The following is a 17,583-nucleotide window of genomic DNA, read 5'->3' on the forward strand; positions in this document are numbered from 1 at the left end:
TCGTTTGGTCATTTTACCTTCCAAACAAGATTCACAAACTGGAAATTCATCAAAGTCCATGGGCTCTAAAAGTCCATCTTTGATCAGTCTTTGATTCCTATTTGAATTAATATGACCCAAACGCAAGTGCCAAAGATATGCATCACTAGTGGAAGGAAATTTTCTCTTTAATGATTTTACATGAGAGTTATTATCTAATTCAAAATTATATAATTCATGCTTATCAGGAGTTAAAATATAAAGACCATCCACAATATTGCCAGAACAAATAAACACTTTATCCTTCTTTATTACAACATTGTCTTTCAGGATAACACAATATCCATGTTTACCTAAGTAAGTAGCAGAAATTAAATTCCTACGAACATTAGGTACATACAAACAGTCTTCTAATATTAAAATTCTAGATTCAAAACATAAATTACACACACCAACAGCTACAACTGGAATCTTGCTCCCATCAGCCAAAGTAAGAAACAACTCCCCTTCTTTAAGCTTTCTGGTCTCCTGGAACCCCTGCAAAGAATTGCAGATATGATTAGTACAACCTGAATCCACACACCAGGAATCCGTGGGATTCTGTACCAAACATATTTCAAGAAGGAATGTATTAATCATACCTTTGTTCTTGGCAGCCTTAAATACTGGACAATTCCTCTTCCAATGTCCTTTCTCACCACAATGGAAACACTTTTCTTTGATCTTCTTTCCTTTATCAGCAACCCCTAAGGCAATTTGTTTACCCTCTTGCTTAGTGAAGTCCTTCTTCTTCTTCTTCTTACCCTTGCCTTTCGACTTAAGTTGAGAAGTAGATGCTTCACTAACATTGGCTTCAACATGGGAAGTACCAAGAATGCCTTCTGCCTCTACCAATTCATTCATTAATTCAGACAAGGTATAAATCTTTTTATTCATATTATAGTTTAGTTTGAATTCCTTGAATGATTCTGGTAGCGACTGGAGTATCATATCCACTTGGGATTCTCCATCTATATCGGCACCTAAAACTTCCAATGTATTCAGATTAGAGATCATTGTAAGATAATGCTCCTTCACTGAAGTACCTTCAGCCATTTTGGTATTATAAATTTGCCTCATGGTCTCTTGCCTTGCAGAACGGCCCTACTCACCAAACATCTCCTTCAGACATAGCATGATGTCTGAAGTTAGTTCTACATCCTGAATTTGATGTTGTAGAACATTTGAGATAGATGCTAGGATGTAGCACTTGGCCATCTCATTAGATTTCTGCCAACGATCATATCGTTGTTTTTCCTCAGAAGGAGCATCTAATGAAGGAAAGCTAGGACATGGTTTAGTAAGAACTATGTCCAAGTTTCTTTTCTAGTCAACATAGTTGGATCCAGTCAGTTTGTTTTGATTAAGAATAGTTACAAGTGGGCTAAATGATGCCATGTTCTAAATCTGAAAACAATAAACATGAATATAATCAATAAACTGGACATTATCAATTTAGCATATAAACATATAGTATGGAACCTTAATAAAACCATAATATAATATATGCAACGACAACCCAATCCCATATTCAATATCCCTCAGCATAGAGTGAATATAAAATACTATGATTGATTGAGAACTATTCTCATCATTAGTGCTATCATGATAACTCTTATCAAACACTAATAATATGCCGTTCTACATTTGGCCTCTAAATAATTATAGTAAGAACTCAGCATAGAAGATACTATAATATTTAGTCTAGTGTATACCATTGTCTAGAATCATGTGTAGCCACATTTCATCCCCTTAACAGGCTTATTTTGTAGTACCATGATACAAAACACCCTTCGCATGGAATGCAAAGCTCGAGGCTAAGACAAGGTGTTTGATCAAACCACTATAAACCAAGAAATTCAATCTTGTAGGACCATGAAATAAATACTCTCCGCATGGAATGCTAAGCTCAAGGCAAAGACAAAGTATTTATTTCATACTGCTATGAACCGACAATGGAGGCCATGAGACCCAACCCTTGTATCTCTCTCCCACTAGATGTTTTAAAAGAAAGGTTTTTAGTTTTAAAACATGCATAATTTAATTACACATTGTCTTGCCCTTTTTACACGAGAAAACATTTAGAAAAAATTCTAATTTTCTTTCTTTCGATCAATCGAAAGTGCCCCTCGATTGATCGAAAAAATTAAAAAATTCAAACTTGATCCTCTGACTCTTTCGATTGATACTTGATTGACTTTCGATCGATCGAAAAACAGATTTGATCGATCGACCAGCAATCGAAAATCAATCTATCTGAAAAATCTGATCACTGTCTGATTCGATCGATCGAAAGTGATTTTCGATCGATCGAAAATCGCGAAACTCAAATTTCCAGAATTTTTCCTAAGGCAGTTTTCTTCGTTTTTCATGAACAAACAACTTTCAAACGAACATGATGGACAGAGAATGATGTCAAAATTGAAAATCATTGATGTTAAAGTCTTAAAGATCAATTTAACATACTTAAATTCAAATTTAAACAACATCATAACATCAATTTCAGTTTTCATCAAATCATAGTTTCAATAACATGCAAAAAATTAAGAAACATAATCTTCTAACAATATGAAACTATCATATCCAATTCTAAAACTCACAAAACATGTTATACAATACGAAATTGAAAACCGCTCTGATACCAATTGAAGGAAATTAGAGATAAGTGCAGCGGAAAATAAGTTTTAAACGCATCTACTTCATTCAATATTGATAACACGTACTAAGTAAATTTCAGAATTTGAAAACAAGAGATCGTACCTTGAAGCGATGAATTTCAAAAACGAAGATTAAAGTACTCGGGAATACTTTTAATCTTCACTCCAATTCCACTAACGCCCAAGATGTGTGGTCTCTCAATTGCTAACAAAAGTGATGAGTAGTGAGTGACAAAAACTCACATGCACACCATTTCACAATGGTGTTTCTTACCCTCTGAAAAATCTAAACGTTTTTCCCTTTGTATCTAACCAATTTATCTAATTGGGTTGGCCTTTTGGGCCTTCCCAATTGGGCTTAAGTGTGTGGCTTGGAATGGGACCAAAAGGGACCAATAAGACACTAGCTCTAATGGGCCTCGGGCTTTTCTGTCAACTCTTGACAAGTCCAAAGTTACCATTAACTATATTTAATATCACTATATAAATATAGTTGCACTCTAGGTCTTATCTATAAATTATATCCCAAGACTTTATTATACATGCAACCCCTTCATAAAATATTTGTAGCAATACGAAGTCATTAATGTAGACTGCCACTTTGTAAATTACTACATCTTAATCATTGAGTACCCGGTTTAATCCTTTAATGTTATTTATTATATATTTATGAAATCCAATTCCATAAATATATATTTTAGTCTTACTAAAGTGGTTATGCCTAACTCTTTGAATAACAAACTCATTAAACTTATCTCAAGGGAATACTTTATATCTCTGTTAAGAGACTATGGATTCCATCTTGAGAATACATGTTCCATCAACATTAAATGTAGCTGCCTAACATACTGAGGTTTTGACCATAACTTTAGATCTCACTCCTGATATATCAAAGCAACCTACACCTCATGATTAGGTCCATTATTCTCTCAGGATTAAGAGTTCATGCAAATACAAGTCGTGAGATTTATTATTCCTTTGACAGTCTTTAGGAGAATAACAAATCTCACAGCGGTCCAGTTCAATATGTCTTAACTCTTAAAACATATTGACACATCAATCAGAAGTCACCACTTCCATGATCAAGACAAATCATCATGATTGATATGTTATAGTCTTCGCAGATGAAATGCCCAATTTCATCACCGACTGCGAACTATAATTCTGAGTTTACAAAGAACTTGTGATTTATATCTTCTGTGACTCTTTACATAAATCACATACTATGCATCTCATGGACTATGTGATAATGTCCGAATATCCATGTTACTATTATTTCAGATAATAATAAAACAAATTTATTAAACATAATATTAAGTCATACATAATGTCATACACAAAATCAAACTTAATATCATACATAGCATCATACAATAGGATTTAAGGGCACTAATCCTAACAGCATGAACATGTGATGAACAATCAAGAACATGTGAAGAAGACATAAGAACATTTAAGAACATTCAAACATATTCAAGAGAATTTAAATAATTACTATCATGCTTTAATCTTAAATTCTCATCATGGCATCATAAAAAAAACGATTAGGGAAAGGGATTATACCTTCGTGCAAGATCCATACGGTGGAGGAGGAGACTCTTAGTGGAGGTCCTAAGGGTGGAGGAAAGAAGAGTTAGGAGAGGAAGAGTGAGTTTCACTCAATACCTTGAGTCTCAGGAAGACCAAGGTATGACAAGACTACTCAACTTCACTAGAACTCAAGAGAGGGAAAGAGAAGGGGTTTTTGGTGTCTTGGAATGAAGGAAAGGGAGGGTTAATATAGTATTAGTGGAGAAAATATGAATGGAATGCCATTTAATGAGGGTTGACAAAGAATCATGAACCTAGACCTCATTTTAGGCTTGAGAAAAATTTGGTGCATTAAATGGAAAGATTGGTGAGAGTGGGGAGTAAGCCAAAATTCGGTTTTCCCGTAGCTGCTGTAACAGCTTGTAGAACCAACTTCGAAAAATCATATCTGACTCAATTCTAATCGGAATTATCTCGTTCTTGTGCTCAAATTGAAGCCCCGGATATCTAGTTTCTGGAAAAATTAACCTCATTCACAGATTCAAAATATTCTGAGAGATATCAATGAAATGGTGAGCAGAGGTCATTTGTTAGAAAATGGTTTCAGCACAATTAACATTAATAGGTCCCAATTAACATTAAATGGCTCCAATCACTCCCATTTTAGACTTAATTGGTTCCAAATTTACTCTAATTAAAAGATAATTGCACAAATTACTCATTGAATAATTAATGTTTAACTATCTAATTAATTAGATGTATGCAACCTCACCATAAAATGTAGTCCTAACCAATTAAATTATGACACATCATTGATCTCTAATTGATTACACTTATAACCAATTGAAATCAATTGTTCATAATCACATATAGTCGGACTCAATTTGTCATAGTACATCTCAGCCATTAAAACTTGATTTGATGATAACTTTCAATCTAGTGGTCCGATTAGGGCTTATGACCAGTCGATTTGATCGTTATAACATCAAGATCATTTTGGTGAAATGAGATTAAGGATCTAATAGTTAGAGTCAAGATGCATATTTTCAAGGTGAAAGTACAATTTTACTCTCTATGTGAGGTTAAATGCGGGTTGCAAAATGGGGTGTCAACACTGTCGATGTTTATGAAAAATAAAGTTTCAGTTCTGTTTTGACTCCAATCCATGATTATGTGTTTGGGCTTTCTTTTCTCACAACCCTAGATGTATAAAAGGATTATCTTAAGGGCCGTCAAAGGTGGACACAAGTTGCATAAGTGTTGAGCAAAGTTTGTTCGAGCAAATTGTGACCAGAGACAGAATTTGCCTTAATTCATCTTTCTTGTGAAGAAGCTGCTGTGTTATTGCACCGTAAGGTTTTGTAACCAAGGAGCTTCTCAATCTTCATTGCTGGATGAACTGAAGAACTTTGTAGCCAACAATCTTCTCTAGTTGGTGATTAAAGTCGCGTACTAGGATTCACGCAATTGGTTAGTCACGTACTGGGCACCATGCATTACAAGGAGAGATTGTCACTATAGAACAAGTCCAATTGTGTATTGGGGTAAGGGTTCAACTGTAGGTTGGTATAAGGTACTGGGATTCCTTTACTTATAATCGCTTGTTATGATAATAGTAGTTTCTCAGGAGTGGTGACCTTAAAATCACCCGGTGGGGTTTTTGCCGTGTAGGTTTTCCCCATTCATAAACAAATCACCATATCAACTTATTTTCCGCTGCATACTTAGTTTAATTGGTGATTTGTTTGTACTAACACGTGCTTTGCATGTTAATTTGATTAATTAATAAACTATTAATCAATTAATTCATCACAAAGGGTCAATACGTTTTTGGCCTATCAAATGTCTTAGAAGTTGATGGATTCATTAATTTTTTCATCCTAAAAATTAATCATAGAAAAGGAAAAATATAGGCCATTTTAATCTAAAATCCCAAATCAAGTCACCCACGGACAATATAGAGATGCATGATGTCCATCCTCCTCTGTAGCACAAGTGAGATATATGTAGTGCATTAAGTAAAGGATCTTCAAAGGTTTTTTTTTTATTTTTTAATTTTACTTTTTTACTAACATAGCCGAATTTATGACAATGGTTTGCAGTGATTATATGTCTCTAGAATAAGCAATGCATGAACAATTCTCTGTGAAATTTGATGTCTATAGTTTTGGTGTCTTAATATTGAGATTTTTTAAGTGGTAATAAGATCAGTTCTCTCTATCAATCAGACACTACTACTAAGGACCTCTTGAGCTATGTGAGTATGCACCATGTATTTTGTATGTTTTTTTCTCCTTCAATAATTGCCTACATCACCCCCAATTGAAAGGGAGAGAATGTAAACACCATGTGAACATTGACGAATTGATGCAGGCTTGGGAACACTGGAACACTGGAACATCCTTGGAGTTGTTAGATCCGACTTTAAGAGATTCTTGCTCAAGAAATGAAGTCAATCAATGTATACATATTGGTTTACTTTGTGTTCAAGAAAATCCAGCCGATACACCCACAATCGCATCAATAATTCTCATGCTCGATAGTTACTCTGTTACTCTTAAATCACCTCAACAACCAGCAGTTTTCATACTTAGTCAAACAGAGTCAACAATTCCAATGGAGTACTTGGAGTCAGATGAACCTACAAGCAAGCCTGGGCAGTCGTCTGGTAATGAAGAATTGGTTACTGAAGCATATTCTCGATTGTGTGACCAGTTAGGACTTCTCCAGAATTAGTATATCTTAAATAAGTCATGGAATTCAAACACTATATTGTAGGTGTATATGACTTTTTTAAGAACTGAGACTTCATGGATGATAATACTCATATGTGATCCTACATGTATAATCATTCCCAGAAAAAAAACAAAATTGGAAACCTAGTTGTAATCAATTTTAATTGTTGCAAAATATGCCTCAATGTTTGTACCTTAAGCTTGTTTGTTTGATATAGCATTTTTTTCTAGGATAAATAATTATAATTCATTACAAAGAAAGAGAAATTTGGGGGGGGGGGGGGGTTGGAGGTCGGACCCATCTCCATCCTCCCAATAAAGACCCAATAGACAAGATATCCCATTTACAAAAAAATACCCAAACGAACAAGGATATGAGCAAAATAATTTACTTGATTAGGAATTGTTCGGTCCATAGTTATAGTGTCAAAGTGATCAAGATAATCACAAGGAAGCAAGAGCAGAGCATGATCAAGTGGAGCTTAATCAAAGTAAAGAGCAAAGCACTGCATAAACGACATTAGTTCTGTATTTGAGTTTTGTACATAAATGGTATGTAGCTTAGTCTCTGGTTTTAGTTGTATAAGTGTTCACATGTGGGAAAGTTAGTTTCTGTACGTGTGAGAGTTAGTTATTCTTCTGTTAGCTTCAGTTATTTAGTTAGAGTAGTTTTCAAGCTTAGATCAATATATAAATAGTTTTGTACTCTCATTTTTCAATTAATGAAAATACAGAAATTCATTTCATTCATTTTCTGATATGGTATCAGAGCAAATTCCCAAATTCTTTTAGGGTTTTGCTTTTCTTTCTTCTTCAATTTTTTCGAGAAAGCACTCTGTTTCTGAGAAAATTCTTCTTTCTTTAAAGAAAATCTTCTTTTCTTTATCATCAATGGCTTCCGCTGCCACAACCACAACTACAACTGGTTCCGCTAATGGTTCTATACCTGGAAATCCATCTTCTTCTTCTTCTCAAGAGTCACCAATGGACAATCCCCTGTTCTTGCATCATGCTGAGAACCCAAGCTTAGTGCTAGTTACACAGCCTTTAATTGGTGGAGAAAACTACTCTGCTTGGGCTCGAGCTGTGAGGAAGGCTTTGCTCACCAAGAATAAGCTGGGATTTATTGATGGGACTCTTACTCTCTCATCACCATTGGTTTCTACTCCTTCCTCTGTGCAAGTGTGGATTAGATGTGACAACATGGTTGGAACTTGGCTGACCAATTCGGTCTCTTCGAAGCTTCAAGCAACCATTTTATATGAAGATACTGCTCTAGAAATATGGAATGACTTGAAGAATCGTTTTGCCCAAACAATTGGACCAAGAGTGTTCAACCTTCAAAAGGAAATTGTAGAGCTACACCAAGGTGAGATGAGCATCACTGACTTCTTTACTTAATTGAAAGTCTTTTGGGATTAGTTACAAAATCTTAGTCCGTTTCCCACTTGCACCTGTGGAAAGTGTATGTGCAATATCAACAAAAGGCTTAATGAACTACAAGGTCGAGAGTTTGTGATGAAATTCTTAATGGGAGTGAATGAGTCTTTTTCCTAAGTTAGGTCTCAGGTGTTGCTCATGGATCCTATTCCATCCCTTAGCAAGGTTTACTCTTTGATGATTCAAGAAGAAACCCAAAGATCAATCCCAAATGCAGCTGTTGTTAAAGTAGACTCTGATGCTTTGGCTGTTAAGGTTTCCACTGATCAAGTTAATCATGTTACCAATCTTGTTAATTCTGGTGGGAAGGGCAAGGATAGGCCAGTTTGTACCCACTGTGGCAAGACTGGTCATACTATAGATAAATGCTACAAATTATGTGGGTTTCCTTCTGGTTTTAAGTTCAAGAACAAGCTTGCTATGGCACATCAAGTCTCCTCAGGTTGAAGTTCAGAGTTTGCTTCTCCAATGCATCAATTTTCTGCCTTCACCCCTGAGCAGTGTCAATAGCTTTTGGCTTTGTTTGGTGCATCCAGCTCCTCCCTTGCAACACCATCTCAAGCATTAGATAGTCCAATGGCCAATGCAACATCCTCTTCTACTTCTGCCAATGTGGCAATGGCAGGTATGGATTTTTCCCATAGTATTTTTGCTGAACAAGTGGTCAATAGGAGGGCTTATGGTGGTAAAAACTGGGTATTGGACACTGGTGCTACTGATCACTTTGTATGTTCAGTAGATTTGCTAACCTCAATCACAGCTATTAGGCAGTCTTTGGTTCAATTATCCAATGGGGAATCAGCTCAAGTAACCCACATTGGAACTGTTATTCTTTCCCCTTCCCTGACTCTTAAGAATGTTCTTTGTGTTCCATCTTTTTCTTTTAATCTTTTGTCTATTAGTTCTTTAACTCATTCACAGCCATATTGTTGCATTTTTTTGTCTGCTTATTGCTTCATTCAGGACCTTATTTCCTGGAAAACGATTAGGGTAGGCAAGACACATGATGGATTGTACTTGTTGTAGTCAAACAGCCTTCAACAATCATCCATCTCTTCCTTTGCTACCTTCTTGTCTGCTCACAACCTTAATGATACCTTTGGCCATTTCACTGCAGCTACTTCTACATCTGTCCCTTCTCAAACTTCCTCTATCTGGCATGACAGGTTGGGGCACCCATCTGATGTCGAACTCAATAGTCTATGTCATGTAATTCCTTCTTTAAAACTTTCTTATAATAAAGGCTGTCAATTCTGTCCTATGGCAAAACTTAAGAGATTGCCCTTTCCTTTTCATAATAATATCAGTTCTTATGCTTTTGATTTGATTCATATGGATGTCTGGGGTCCCTACTCAACTCCTACTTTAGATGGCTTCAAATATTTTCTAACTATTGTGGATGATGCTACAAGAGCAACATGGTTATTTTTAATGAAGTCCAAATCTGAAGTTAGGCAGCTTTTCCATTCTTTCTACACTATGGTTCATACTCAATTTGGTCTTAAAATCAAAGCAGTTAGAACTGATAATGCCAAGGAATTTAACATGTCTGATTTCATCAATTCTTATGGAATTGTGCATCAAACCAGTTGTGTTTACACTCCACAACAAAATTCTGTTGTGGAGAGGAAACATCAGCACCTCTTTTGCATAGCTAGAGCCTTACAAATTCAATCCCAACTCCCACTTCAGTTTTGGGGTGATTGTGTGTTACATGCTACCTACCTTATCAATCGGCCTCCAACTCCTCTGCTACACAATAAAACTCCTTTTGAGCTTCTTTTTCACAAAGTTCCAGACTATTCTAATCTCAAAGTTTTTGGTTGCCCATGTTTTGCATCCACCATTCCTCAACATATATCGAAATTCTCTCCAAGAGCAAGGAAGTGTGTCTTTCTTGGTTTTCCTTTCAATGTTAAAGGTTTTAAGGTTTTTGATCTTGAATCTCACATGGTTTTTTTTTCTAAAGATGTCACATTTCATGAAAATGTGTTTCCTTTTGTTTCCAATTCTAGTAATTCTGTCCAGCAACCATGTTCCATCCCTGTGTCTTGTATTCCAGCTGTTAATCCTCTTCTTGATCCTTTATCTACTTCTACTATACCTCATGATTCAATTACTCATATTCATCATTCTATTGATGATGACTTGCTTGATGAGGTTCAGTTGAGCCCCCTGATCCTATTGTTGATCCTATTCCCCTTAGAAAGTCTTCTAGAGCTGTCAAACAACCCTCCTACTTACTAGCTTTCCACTGCAATCAGGTCTCATCTGTCACTGCTGCCTCTCCTTCCCAATCAGGTACTTCTCATCCACTTTCTTCTTATCTTTCTTATCAACGCCTCTCTCCTTCTTACAAATCCTTTTGTTGTTCCATTTCTTCCCTTATTGAGCCTACCTATTACTATCAAGCTGCTTTTGACCCCAAATGGCAAGAAGCCATGACTGCTGAAATAGCTGCCCTTGAGGCAAATCAAATATGGACTTTAACCCCCCTGCCTGCTGGTAAGAAGCCTATAGGGTGTAAATGGGTGTATAAGATTAAGTATAAGGCTAATGGTTCAGTTGAAAGATACAAGGCAAGGCTAGTTGCTAAGGGTTTTACCCAAAAAGAGGGTGTGGACTATTTTGAGACTTTTTCTCCTGTGGCCAAAATGGTTTCTGTCAAGGTACTCCTTGCTGTGGCTACCATTAAGGGCTGGTTCCTTAGTCAATTGGATGTGAATAATGCATTTTTGCATGGTGATTTAGATCAAGAAGTCTATATGGCTCTTCCACAAGGGTTTCATAGCCAAGGGGAGATAGTTTGTAAGCTGAATAAGTCTTTGTATGGGCTTAAACAAGCATCTACGCAATGGTTTGCCAAGTTTTCTGGCACTTTGCTTCAGCTTGGCTTTACTCAGTCCAAAGCTGACTATTCATTGTTTACTAGGAGGCAAGGTGATGTTTTCATGATGCTTTTGGTGTATGTGGATGATGTCTTAGTAGCTTGCAATGATAAGGCTGAAACAGACAGATTCAAGGTTTTGTTAGATGACAGGTTCAAACTTAAAGACTTAGGTGACTTGAAGTACTTTCTTGGATTGGAGGTTGCCAGATCAGTTAAGGGAATTGCACTTTGTCAAAGAAAATACACTCTTGAAGTGCTTAATGATGCTGGTATGTTAGGATGTAAACCAGCTAGAACCCCTATGGAGCAAAGTCTGAAACTAAGTCAGTTGGAAGGTGAAGAACTTAAAGATCCTAGCATCTACAAAAGGTTAATTGAGAGGTTATTGTATCTGACCATCACAAGGCCAGATATCACTTTTGTCGTTCATAAACTTAGCCAATACATGTCAAAACCAAGAAAACCACATTTAGATGCAGCTTATAGAATCTTACAATATCTGAAGAATGAACCAGGGAAAGGTCTCATGTTCTCTTCCAAGGCAGATTTACATTTGAAAGGTTTTACAGATGCTGATTGGGCTTCATGCTGTGATACAAGGAAGTCTGTAACAGGTTATAGCATTTTCATTGGAGATTCTTTGGTGTCTTGGAAATCAAAGAAGCAGTCCACTGTTTCCAGGTCTTTAGCAGAGGCGGAGTATAGAGCTATGGCAGTTGCAACATGTGAACTTGTATGGATTCTATATTTTCTAAAGGATATTGGAGTTAAACATGACAAAGAGGCATTGTTGTCCTGTGATAGTCAGGCAGTAATGCACATTGGTTCCACTCTCGTTTTTCATGAGAGGACCAAGCACATTGAAATAGACTGCCATGTGGTCAGGGATAAAGCTTTGGAAGGGGTTATCAAGCTTAATCATGTGAGGTCTCATTGCCAATTAGTAGACATGCTTACCAAGGCATTGGGGTACAATCAATTTTTTAATCTTGTTGACAAAATGGGAATGATGAATATACACACACCAGCTGCTCTTGAGGGGGAGTATCAGAGTGATCAAGATAATCACAAGGAAGCAAGAGCAGAGCATGATCCAGTGGAGCTTAATCAGAGTAAAGAGCAAAGCACTGCATAAACGACATCAGTTCTGTATTTGAGTTTTGTACATAAATGGCATGTAGCTTAGTCTCTGGTTTTAGCTATATAAGTGTTCACATGTGGGAAAGTTAGTTTCTGTACGTGTGAGAGTTAGTTATTCTTCTGTTAGCTTCAGTTATTTAGTTAGAGTAGTTTTCAAGCTTAGATCAATATATAAATAGTTTTGTACTCTCATTTTTCAATTAATGAAAATACAGAAATTCATTTCATTCATTTTCTGATATATAGTGTTCATAATCTGTATCAAATTGTACTCATTTTATTAATCTCGAGTCTCTAAGTTGTGTACTTGAACATTTTGATGGTTCAAGACAAGCTCAAGAGAAGGGTTGTTTCTATCTTGGTGATAGCCACCTTGATTGTCTTTTGATCGATCGAGCTTAAGCTGTCAATAGCCATCTTGATCAATCCAGATGTGTCAGGCCAGAATTTTGTTCCAGGCCCACAAGTCAATGATTGCTTAGCAATTCATTCCCCACTATGCCAACTTGCCGAGTATATAAGAGGTTTTTTCACTTTTCAGTGAGTTCGTTTGTACACCTAAGATTTTGTGACCATTAAACCTTTTGGTAAACAAATTAATCCCAGTTAATTAATTTAATTACGTTACATGCAAATGAGGTGAAGACACAATCAAATCACTAAACTAAATAGAGTGCAGTGGAAAATAATTTTGACACGGTGATCTGACCACGATAGGAAAAATATTTGTAGACAAAAACCCCACTAGGTGAATTTCAGGTCACCACTCCCGAAAAATCCACTAATCAAGAATTAAGCAATTACAAATATAAAAAATCTTATCCCATTAGCCTATTCCAAAATACCAACCTATAGTTGAATCTACTAACCTGTATCATCAACGGGCATTTGGGTGGTGCCTCTAATGGTTTGGTGGTTTGGTGGGTTGGGAGAGGGGTTTGTTTCTTGGTAGGTTGGTTGATGTGTTTTGTGTTGATTGAAAGTATTTTACACCGAGGCCATGTATAAAATATTTTACGCCTCTCTCAACTGTGTTTACTTGGTCAATTGAAAAGACTATGGATTTTTTCAATATTGTGTGCTACACCAAACAACATAAAACAATAAAAGCATTTTCATAAGGAAAATGCTAACCACAAACTATTTTACAAACCATTGATATGTTAAGTGGTTATTAGTAAGTAAAAATGTGATGTTAATAGTGAGTCTAAATGAGAATTAGTAAGAATTTATTACGTCAATAATTTATAAAAATATTATAAAATAGTATTTTTTAGCATTACTCAAACCTCGCCATCATTACCTTGCCTGTTCCTTCTCCATCTTGTGCCATATTTTCCACTTTGACTCTGAGTGGAATCTTAGTCTTACTCCAGCTAGCACTTTCATTTCTTCTTCTCTAACAAGAACACGACAGAATTAAAGTAGCTTCACACGCTTTAATTTCCACGAACATCAACCGTGTCAATGTTCTCTCACTTTCACAAGTCAAGTCAACGTTAACATTTTTTTTTAAAAAAAATTTGAGAAAACAAAGACATGTTAACATGTTATCTTGAATATTGATTAAGAACATGTGAGAACTGATGCCAAAATGAGTTTGCCTTCGGTTAAGGCCTCCATGATTACCTTTGTGTTCCTTTCCTTGCTTACTAGTTTCCACAGCAAAATTAGTGAAGCTGCCTCAGCTAACCGCGCCTATGTTTGTCCAAAAGAACCCAATTTCACTCCCAATAGCACCTACCAGTCCAATCTCAACCACCTCTTCTCTTCACTTTCCTCCAATGCTAATCTCGAAACTGGTTTCTATAACACCACCGTTGGTCACGACCCACCCAACATAGTATACGGCCTCTTTCTCTGCCGCGGCGATGTCACCCCCAATGTCTGCCAAGACTGCGTATCAACAGCAACAAAAGACATAGTTCAGGCTACTGTCCCACAGGAATTGAGGCCATAATTTGGTACGACCAGTGCATGTTACGCTACTCAAACGAATCATTCTTCTCCAGCATGACTGACTGGCCCAAATATTACTCTTGTAACGATAGCAAGATAACTGTGCTAGACCGCTTCGATCAGATATTGGGAACCATGATTAATGACTCGGTGACTCAGGCCACAGGTGCTCAAGATCAGGGGCGGAGCCAGAAATTTTTGTTTGGGAGGGCCAAGTTGCAACACTAATATATTTATCAAGACAGCCCCATATACACACATAAATACATATGCTTTTTTTATTATATACACACTTTTTTATTTGATAAGTTATATATATACACACCCAACAAAAAAAAAAGAGCTTAATATTTTCAATCAAAATTATGTTTGATGGCTATCTTTCATAAAATTAATAAAATTCATTTTCACAATTTTCATAGTGAAATTCTTAAAAGGTTTCATTTTCTATAAAAAAAAATATCAAATTTTATACTAATGTAAGTAAATATATTCAATTGAACTAATGAAATTTTCAAAAATAAGAATGATCCAAAACTTGGAGGAACCAGATTCCAAACATAGTTGAAACTATCTTGCTTTGACCCATTATGTGGCAACTAAAGAGACATTTCATGTGTAATTTTAGTGACAAGAATTTTTTAATGAGTCAATGACTTGTTAATCGCCACATAACGGGTTGAAAAAAATAAATTCAAACATGTTTGGTGCTAAACTTTTTCAAATATTTAACAGATATAAAAACACATTTTACAATAAAAATATAATTGTGAAAAATAAAGTTATGTCTCTATAACTATTAGACCAATTATTTTTTTTAAGAGTATCATTGGATTAATTCAAATACTTGGGAGGGCTAACTCTTATTTTTGTAGACTAAATTTTGAAAACATTGAAATAATTATATATATATATATATATAATAAAATTAAAAACAAAAATCTTCTCAAAAAAATTAAAAAAAAAAAAATTGCTCACTACCCTTTTCATTATCTTTATTTATTTTTTCATTATAAATACGATAGTATTTCCAACCTATACTGTTTGTTCCACAATTATTATTTTGTATCATCAGTCTAAAACATTAACTAATTTTTAATGTAAACAATTTAGAGTTTAGATGATAATTCAGAGACTTTACCAAGTGTATTGACTAGAATCCACACTATCCCCATATATTCTCATTTGTCCTTTGCCAAATTGCCACTTTGAAGCAGCCAGTGATTGTGATGGTTACCATCTATTTTGTCTGCTTATTTGAAAATTCAATATCTCAATAACTTGCCCATATTGTCTCTTGGTTGAGGAGAACACGTGTTTGTCGGTAAAAATGGGCTTTTGCCCAAAAGATGTAGCAAAATGCCCATGTTTTAAGATTATTTAGCAAAATACTCTTGTTTTGAAACTCGATTTTCTAAAAATTAAGTTTCAAAACAGGGACATTTTGCTAAATAGTTTTAGAATAGAGGCATTTTGCTATATCTTTTGGGTAAAAAGGACAAATGCCCATTTTGGCCCGCGTTTGTCTAAAGAAAATAAATTTCCACCACATGGAAATTATCATTTGATCCTCACCTTATTTGTGAACGGTTATTCTTCAAAGCTCTTGCAATTTCCAAAGCCCAACTTTTTGGAAACTTTTCTACATTTCATTTTCTTTTAATTTTCTTTCAAGTGATGCACATGCAGTTGCATACCACATAGGGAAGAAGCTAGCCACGTTATTGCGTAGAAAAAGTTAAGGTCCTTACATTCTTTTCTAAAGAAAAAGCTTTATATATATATATATATATAAAGGCTGTCATCTAAAAATTTTAACTAAATTTTTTGGTGTTTTACCTAACTTTGGAATGGTCCCTAGAATCTTCCTATATCCCTAATTTTAGAGAAAATAATACTTTTTATACTCACATAAATCCGATTCCTAATTATTAAAAATAAAAAACGAATCCTAGGTTGATACCCAATGATGAAATCCATCATTTACATGACTGTAGAGACTAAAGAGAGCAATACTATTTGCATTCATATAAAATGCAAGTCTGATCAAGATGACACCGAATGAGAGGATTCAACATTCACATGAGTGTAAAGGGTAATACTTTTTGCACTGACAGTGACAGAGTCAAAAATAAATTTATCTTCTTAGGAAGGGGGAGTATGCATTCATATATCCTAACTCTAAATGTAAAACTAACTCTAAATGTAAAGAGAAAAAGATATGTAAGCAATAAATACAAAGAGATTATTTTTGAAAATTACTAAAATTAACTCACTAAAAAAATTTACTTAATTATATATTTTCTTGAACAGATGCTCTAAGTCTAGCTACTCCTAAAATAAATGTGTTATACATGAGTACATGACAAAACAAGAATGAAGACTATTAGAATTAAAAAAGGAAAATGAAAAGACATTAATAGTGTGAAGTAGAAATAGACACTATTTTTTTTTTAGTATTAATATCATTGTTTCCAAGTAAAGCTCATCAGCGTGCATATGTAAATAGTGAAGTTTGCTAAATTCTATATCGAATGACTCAGACTCGCATTTTCCGAAAAACCAACTCACATTCTCGAATGCTCATAGGTTTTGGTTTGTTAGGGCCTAAGTTAATTTTCGTAACTAGAGCATTAGCAGCAGTAAAACTAAATAGCTATTTTAGTTTCACAAAAATATAAAATGCATACTGTAATAGTGGTGTCATGGGTAAAATTTGTTGGCTTCTTGCAATAGTGCACAACTATAATGGTAGTGCATTGTAGCAAAAAGCTAAAAAATATATATATATATATATATTATTATTTACTTCTCTCTCTTCTCTCATTAAGCAAATATTTTTTTCTTTCTCTCTCTCTCTTCTTTCTTCTTTTTTCCTCCTCATTTTTCTTCTTCTCTCTAGCCGTTAGTGCCTCCCTCATCTCCCTCATCCTCAGTTCTGTTAGAGTTGATTTTCTGGGTTTTGCTAACCCAATTGTTGGGTTTCTGCCGATCTTCATCTGTGCTGGGTTTCTGCCGATCTTTATCTTCATCTGTGCCCATCGCGGATCTTCATTTTTATCTATGCTGCGTTTCCACTAACTCACCACTTTCGCTAATAACCCAGGCCGACCCATATCGTGTTTGTGTTGTGTTGGTGATTTTTGATTTTGTTTGTGATTTATGATTTTGTTTGGTCTGGGTTGAGGAAAAAGATTGAGGATTGGGTTGGTGG

General features: G+C 35.3%; 1 protein-coding gene and 1 pseudogene across 1 annotated transcript; both read left to right on the forward strand.

Moving 5' to 3' along the window:
* Positions 1-6,407, forward strand: part of LOC136067353 (cysteine-rich receptor-like protein kinase 10) — a 33,719-nt pseudogene extending 27,312 nt beyond the window's left edge.
* A 1,424-nt stretch (positions 6,408-7,831) lies between these two features.
* Positions 7,832-8,827, forward strand: LOC112003217 (uncharacterized). The gene is made up of 2 exons (XM_024035403.1): positions 7,832-8,309; positions 8,499-8,827. Exons 1-2 carry the CDS (start codon positions 7,832-7,834, stop codon positions 8,825-8,827), a joined length of 807 nt encoding a protein of 268 aa, XP_023891171.1.
* The last annotated feature ends 8,756 nt before the right edge of the window (positions 8,828-17,583 follow it).

Source organism: Quercus suber, unplaced genomic scaffold, assembly GCF_002906115.3.
Source record: "Quercus suber isolate HL8 unplaced genomic scaffold, Cork oak 2.0 scaffold_68, whole genome shotgun sequence".
Lineage (NCBI taxonomy): Eukaryota > Viridiplantae > Streptophyta > Magnoliopsida > Fagales > Fagaceae > Quercus > Quercus suber.